This window comes from Tupaia chinensis, unplaced genomic scaffold (assembly GCF_000334495.1).
Source record: "Tupaia chinensis unplaced genomic scaffold, TupChi_1.0 Scaffold000317_1, whole genome shotgun sequence".
NCBI lineage: Eukaryota > Metazoa > Chordata > Mammalia > Scandentia > Tupaiidae > Tupaia > Tupaia belangeri.
The window spans coordinates 1974372-1982458 of NW_006159810.1; the positions used below are offsets into that span (position 1 = coordinate 1974372).

The 8087-nt window shown below is 38.8% G+C and overlaps 1 protein-coding gene and 1 pseudogene across 1 annotated transcript in view; both read right to left on the reverse strand.

Annotated features, from left to right (window-relative positions):
* PRKD3 (protein kinase D3) overlaps positions 1 to 8087 on the reverse strand; it is a 109657-nt gene that overhangs the window by 46456 nt on the left and 55114 nt on the right. The window contains 2 exon segments of the mRNA XM_006151341.2: positions 684 to 867; positions 5353 to 5430. Coding sequence (XP_006151403.1) covers positions 684 to 867; positions 5353 to 5430 — 262 coding nt within the window.
* On the reverse strand, positions 4567 to 5319 carry LOC102472114 (density-regulated protein pseudogene; annotated as a pseudogene).

The window sequence follows — 8087 nt, forward strand, 5'->3', positions numbered from 1 at the left end:
AAAGGGCCGTGCCCCTCCCCCAGGGCTGGCCACGGTTCGAGTCCCGGACCTGGCGGCTTGCTTTCTTACTCTCTCTCTCTCTCTGTCAAATTAAAAAAAAAAAAAAGAATAAATAAAATTTAATAATTATTAAAAAAGAATTATGTTATTGAGTTTATTTTTTATTATTACTTTTTAATTTGACCAGAGAGAGACAGAGACAGACAGAAAGAAAGAGAGAGAGTGAGTAAGAAAGTAAGAAAGCAAGCTGCCAGGTTCGGGACTTGAACTGTGGTCAGCCGTGTGGGAATCCAGTGCTTTAACCACCATGCCATCTGCTAGCTTTTGGAGTATATCCTTTACTGTTATTTTTCCCATCAGGTAATATGCCTGTGTGAAGAAACTGGCTGCGTTAGCTGATGGTTCAATACTGGCACGTTGTTGTGGCTGCCTATAAGCAGGCATCCTGTCAAGACTACATTTAAATACAGTATTTTTCCTTTTAAGAAAACAAAAATTCTCATGCCATTCTATTTTGGGATTTACTTCAAATATTGTGATATATGTAAAATAATTAGCTGCAATTTAATTTGATTTTAAATTACATTTGAAATTCCACTTAAAGAGATGTGTTTTTTTCCTAATGGGGACCTTGAACTGATATTGCATTTGGAAGCAGCTTGCAACACCTACATGTGTGTTACCTGATTGTTTTAACGGCTTCTTCATCTCTCTCCACATCAAGATCTGCCGGATCCAGGAAAAACATTTTATCTTCTGGGGGAGATGGTTCTTCCACATCATCCAAGCCCCGGCTACCATCACTGTGCACATCATTACTGTCAATGTCCATTGGTATATCTGTATCTGCTCCCAGGCTAGAAGGTTCTGGCAAAGTTTTAAACACATTTCAGAGTTTTCCATTAATGGAATATCAATAAACGCAACAGAGGCAGTCTAGTAAATGTGGAAAAGGTTTTAAAATGCTTAAAAATACAAGAAAACATAATTATGATTCAAAATTTTTTTTGAGAGTTTTTTGCTATAGGGTGTGTGTACTCGCCAGGAAGAAAGAGAGGGACAGAGAGACAGAAAGCGAGAAATCACCCCCCAGGGTGGATGGCCATGCCACAATTCCTTCTCCTCCATTCTTCTCTCGGGATCTTGGGCATGCACACACGCCCAGCATGAGTTTAAGTCACCGGGTCCGGGACTTGGACCGCGGTCAACTACATGGGGGTCCAGTGACATAGTCATTATGCCAACTGCTGGTCCCTCAAGTATTTTTTTTAAAGAAGATTCAAAATGCTCAAATCATAAGGCACAAAATTAATTAAATCCAGTTAATTACTTTGATCAATTAGAATTTCAAATTTCTGCATGACAAAAAGTATTATAAGCAAAGAGATAAGCCACCAATATATTATGGTCACCTGATTTTTGACAAGTGACAAGACAAGTCAATAGGAGAAAGAATAGTCTTTAATAAATAGTAGGAGGTCAGCTGGATATTTACATGCATGAGAATCAAGTTGCATCTTGTCCTTAAATCATATACAAAAATTAACTCGAATTAAATCACAGACCTAAAATATAAAAGCTAAAACTAAAGAACCCTTAGAAGAAAACTAATCTTTATGATCAAGGGTTAGGTAGAGACTTCCTAGATGCAAGATCAAAAACAAAAGTGACAAAAGAAAAAGTAAATACATTGTACTTCATCAAAGCCAAAAACTTTTGTGCTGCAAATGTTACTCTAAGAAAGTGAAAAGATTGATTCTGCAACTGGAGTCCAGGACCAGGAAGCTTAGAAAAATACTCCAGGTACATATGTGTGAGTTCCCAAAATTCCTTGAGGAGAATAGAGAAGAAGGAACTGCAATGAGGCCACCTCCCCAATATCCCCACCTTGGATGATTTCTCACTTTCCCTCCCTTTGTATCTCTCTCTCTCCAGTGAGTGTATGTGCCCTATAGGAAAAATCTTAAAAAAAAAAAAAAAGGGAAAAAATAAAAGAAAGTGAAGATAGCCAAGAGGACAAAAGTATTTGTAAATCATGTATCAGATAAGGGATTTATTTTCAGAATAGCTAAAGAATCCTTGAAACTCAGTAAAAAGATAAACTAGCTAATGGGTGAAGAATCTGAATAGATATTTTTCAAGGAAGATATAAAACTGGCTAAGCACATGAAAACATGATTAGCATCATTAGCTTTCAGGGAAATGCAAATGAAAACCACGGTGAGATACCACTTCATACTCACCAGCATGGCTGTTATTAAAAGACAAGTGGTGGCGAGGTTGCAGAAAAATTAAAATCCTCATACCCAGCTAGTAGGAATGTAAAATGGTGCAGCTGCTTTAGAAAACAGCTGGTCAGACCTCAAATTGTTAAACATAGAGTTACCATATTACTCAACAATCCCACTACCACGTATCTACCAATTAAAATAAAACAATATGTTTATAGAAAAATTATACTTAAGTGTTCACGGCAGTATTATTCATAATAGTCTTAAAGTGGATACAATTCAAAAGTCCACTGACTGGTAAATGGACCAGATAAATAAAATGCAGAGGAATCTTACTTGTCAATTAAAAAAAAAATGAAGTATTGACATATGTTAAAAATGGATGAGCCCTGAAAGCATTATACTAAGTGAGAGAAACGAGTCATGAAAGACTAGATATTGTATAATTCCGCTTATATAAAATGTCTATAACAGATAAACACATAGAACTGAAGAGTTGATTCGTCATTGCCAGTAGCTAGTGGGGACGAGAGAAGTGAGCAACTACTAGTGGGTATGGAGTCTTTTCGGAGTGATAACAATGTTCTCCCATTAGACTACAGCAATGGCTGCATAACTCTGTGAATATATTAGATTGATAAACTGTAAGGTATGGAAATTGCATTTTAATAAAGCTGTTAAAAAAACTAAGCCATTGACAAAAAAGAGGTATTTGTATTACACATAACTCAGAAGGGATTAGTTGGTAGAATTATCAACAACTTCTGCAAATATAATAATAAACACACAAATAAACATTTAAACAGCCAATTTATAGGGGAACAAGCCCTAAATAATTACTAAACATCTCAAAGATATTCAAACTCATTGTAATCAGAGAAGCACACATTAAAAAACAGTATTTCATATCTCTTGGTCAAAAGGGAGAAAACCACAAAAATATAAATATATGAACTATACATCTAGAAAAGACTTCAGTCATAAAGAAAAGTTGCATCAATTCAGGTGAATTGACAGAGAAAAACCAATCACGTTCTGCAGTGGCGTTAACCAGCTCTATGGTCTGAATGCGTGTCCCTCCCAACATTCATGTGTTGACATCCTAACTCCCTAAGTATGAGACCTTTGGGAGTGATCAGATCATGAAGGCTTTGCCCTCATGACTGGGACAGTGCCTTTATAAAAAGGCCCCAGTGCACCTGTTTGCCCATTCCACCAAGTGAGAGGATGCAGCTAGAAGGTGACATCTATGAACCAACAGACAGACCTTCACTAGACACAGAATCTGCCAGTGCATTGAACTTCTCAGCTTCCAGAACTATAAGAAATACATTCCATTGTTTATAAGCCAGCCAGTCTATGGTGTTTTGTTACAGTAGCTTGAATAGACTAAGACAACCAACAACCACACAAAATATGCCAAAAGAGAAAATGTTAATTAACCTTTATTAACCATTCCTTATACTTTTTCCTCCTACAAGACTACTTACCTTCAATTTTTATCAGTTATGTTAAGCTGTTTAAGAAAAATTATGCTTAAAGTTTAGAGTCTTTACTCTTTCCTTCATAAAAGGGGATAATCTCTTTGCTTAGTATTACCTTGAAAGCAGGAGGAAAAAAAGTCCAAAAGAGAAAATGTTGGGCTGATGATTTGATGGAGAAAGTGATAGGTCAGATAACATGTTCTAATGATCACGGACCAAGGAGCCAGACCACCTGGGTTCAAATACTAGCTCTGCCACTTACTGGCTATATTTCATGGGCAAGTCTTTATGTCTTACTTTACCCATCACTTAGTACTGACCCAAAGAATTGTTCTTTGATTTGTCAATAGATTTAAAGAATCTAAAAACATGGTCTGGTATAGTAATTGGTCAATAAATAGTAGAACCATGAAAGAACAGGGACAAGAGCAGGTTTCTAAAACGAGTCCTTCTATGTCCACCACTGGCTACATGATACTACAAAGCAGCATGTGGCTGGGGAAAGCCGGGACGGCAAAAAGGTAGTATAAAATTAAGTTTATACTACCCCTGCGTTCTGCAGCTTGCATGCATATTCAATTAAAAGAAAACCTTAAAGTAAACATGATATGCAAATGTAACTTCATACAGGATAATATGTCAAAGAATCTCTACCCCCCCCTTTTTTTAACCAAATGACCAACTGTTTTTATTTGACTAAGTTCTATTTCATGCATAAGCATGATAGTCTTCCCGTTCATTAAACTCTGGCAATAAAAAAAGAATAAGCAGCCTTATTCAGAACAGTGACAATGCCAAGGATGAGGGCAGTCTACAGTTTTACTGTAGCATAAATATATATATTTTTGAAAGGCCTCTCTCCTTTGGCCATATCAACTCTCAGTTCAGATCGTTAAATACAGACAAGTTTCCGAAATCACTTCTTTACTTCTCCGAGATCTTCAATGCTGTCATCATCCACCTCTGGCCCTTTCTCCTGAATGACATCAATGATGTCATCTGTAAAGCCTCCCTGAATGATGATGTCATCCTCCCCTGTTACTGAGGCACCACAGGAGAATTTCTAAGCAAAAAATCTTTGTGCTTCTTTAAGATCAATTTCAAAAGTTGCAAGGCCACACACTCTTGTTATGCAGTTCTTTGCTCCGGGAATTGTGGCTATAGTAACCTTCTGTGGTATGGGCTTCTTTTTTTGTTTTATTTGACCCCTTCCACCTCTCTTTTGTTTTTTCTTCTCCTCTTCCCCTGCTGTTCCCTGACCCTCGCTATTTCCAGCTTCTTGTTTCGGTGAATTTTCTACAGTAAGTTTTGCAAACGCATTTGGAAAATCCTTCTCTAACCACTTGTCTACAGTTAGCGACATCAGGCATACACCCACAGTACACAGCAGAGGACACGGAGTGGGTAATCCGCACCTAACTTGGCACTGTTCTTCGGGTCTCCTCTGCACTCAGCCCCACAGGATTCGGAAATGTCAGCAGCCATTTCACAAACCCAGGCAGTCGCACAGCCCCGCCAACTCTGCTCCCACCGCTACCGCTGGCTGAAGTGACACATGCAACCCATTCCCCGGTCAGGGCTGCCCGAGAGTTCTACCCCTTCTGATCTTTTATAGAAATTAAGGAAAACAATTTTACCTCCATTAAAAGTAACCTCTCCAAGGCAGTCTCTTGGTACTTTTGATGCACAGCGTTTATGGCAGTTGAATTTGCAATCTAAAATAAAAGTATTCAGCTTATTAATTTATATAAAGAGATGATATCAGATACGGTTAGACTTTCTTTAAATGACTCACAGATGAACTATTATTGGTAATAATTAGGTGATGATAAAATAACAATAAAGTCTTCCTCCACTACGAATTCGGGTCTTGGACTAAAGCTCTGCTTTTAAACTCTGACGGCAGGGCCGGCATGTGCTGGGGTGGTGAAGGTGCTGGACTCCCGCAGGGCTGACTGTGGTTTCTGTCCTGGACCTGGCAGTTTGCTTTCTCACTTTCTTTCTCTCTCTGATGAGTGCATGTGCTCTACAGAGGAGTAAAAAATAATACATAAGATCAAATAAAAATAATTCTATTAAAAATGAATGGAAGATAATTAATTCTGACGGCATCTTTAAATTCCTGTTTAATCTACCAGTCACTTACACCAACCCCTACAATTAAGTTTGTTCGTCTATGTGATGAGGATGGTACCATCTGAGTAACACTGCCAAAACGCATTGGCTGCTCCACGTTTCCTTCTCTTACCTCATATCCCCCTTTCTATAGCCACATGTCAAAGATTCTCTAGCTGAGTAAGTTCCTATCCAACATGTGTCAGATATTAGGACCTGATGCACATACAGAACAAAAATAAAGATTCAGCAAACATTTATCAGTAATCTAGTAAGGGCTTTCAACCCAGAGAGAAAGGAATGAGATTCTCATTCCTTTTACATAACGGTTTGCTTCAGCCTACAGGAGCCTGAGCTGACAGCACTGTAGCTGAGCATCAGGTATGATCTGCTCAAACTACTGTATAATTCAGTGTTTCCCAAACTGTAGTCTCCAGACCAACAGCATCATCATTTTTGGCAACCTGTAAGAAATGATCATTCTTGGGTCCCACCCCACACTCACTATATCAGCAACTCTGGGAATGGAGCTGAGAAATGTGTTTTAATGGACTCTTTGAGTAACGCTATTCAACTTAAGACCCACTAAAAACAAACAGAAAAACTCAATAGCTACTGATGTAACTCTCTCTAAAACCAACTTCGAAAGGCAACCAGTAATACCGTGTAGATATAATTTTGAGTCCTTAGAAGCTTTTCTAAAAAAATTGCTAGATAGAACAAGTACTTGTTGGAGAGAGAGAGAGAGAGAGAGAGAAACCAAGTAACCACCATGGAAGATGGCCATGCTGCAATTCCTTCTCCATTTTTCTTTGGAGGGGGAGGAGTGGATTTTGGACATGCACCTATGTGCACGTTCCCAGCGTGTTTTTCAAGCTGCCTGGTCTGAGACTTGAATCATATAGTTGACCATGTGGGTTCCAGCTGCCTTAACCACTGTATCACTGGCTGACCTGGAATGCTTTTATTTTCAAGTTTTATTTGTTTTTCTCTTCAATAAGAGACAGGGCATCCCCTAATAGGGTCCATACTGATCTACCCTCAGCTTCAGCTAGCCCAGTGTACTGAGGAAGGTCTCCAGATACAAACCCAGAATCTTTCCATATGGATCCTGCCTTGCTGAGCACTGCATTTTATCCAGAATCACTGTCCAGCCCCTTAGAATTTTTTTTGTAACTCCTGCAAGTCGAGGAAATCATGAGTATGATGACAACAGCTTAGGTTGAAGATCACTGTAATAAGTCTCATGGGATTAATAATTTGGTGGATAATAAAATTCACATTATATAGAATATTGTCCTTCTCATAAGAAGACATACATGGGAACCAGCAGTTAGCGTAATGGCTATGTCACTGGACTCCCACGTAGTCGACCGTGGTTTGCATCTCAGACTCGGTGGCTTAAATCTCATGCCGGGCGCGTGTGCGTGCGTGCCCAAGATCCTGGGAAGAGAATGGAGGAGAAGGGATTGTGGCGTGACCATCCCCCCTGGGGGGTGATTTCTCACTTTCTGTCTCTATGTCTCTCTCTGTCTGTCTGGCAAGTGCACGCACCCTATAGTGAAAACCACTCCAAAAAAAAAAAAAAAAAAAGAAGACATATAGAGATTCTAGAAGCAGGCATTTTTGTTTCTCTACATTCTTACACATGTTATTAATTTTTTAATGATTTCTTACATTTTACATATGCTTTCAAGCTGCCTCGAAATTTTTTACAACAAAGTAGAAAATAAAAAGATAAATGAATGGATGATGAATGAAGGAATGAAAAGCTGCTCTTTGAACTATATGTTTTCTCAAATGATCTAGCATAACTGTTCTTAGCTAAATTATGTCTTTCTTAATGTGACGAATGAAAATATTAAATATTTTACTTAAGTATCTTAACTCATATCTAAAAATATAGGAATCACTGAAGTACATTATGATTACTTTTTATTGACAATGGGAATAGCTTAGTTTTACAGAAATAAGACTTGTCATTTTCTGAACTGATATAAGAATAAAACATTATTCTTCTAGAACTCTCAGAAGTTAAGCTAATAATCCCATACCAGTTAACATGCTTTATTTTAAAGTTTAAGAATCTACATACTTATTTCAGTTCCTCTACAAAATATTATAGTTTTTGGGGACCCGTGCCAAGCGAGGCGGCGGTGGGCGGAGGGGCCCTGCGCCGGCCCACCCGGGCCCGGCTGCGGCCCCCGCCACCCCCGGGACCTGCGGCAAGCAAGGCGGCGGGGCGCCGGGCCCCCAC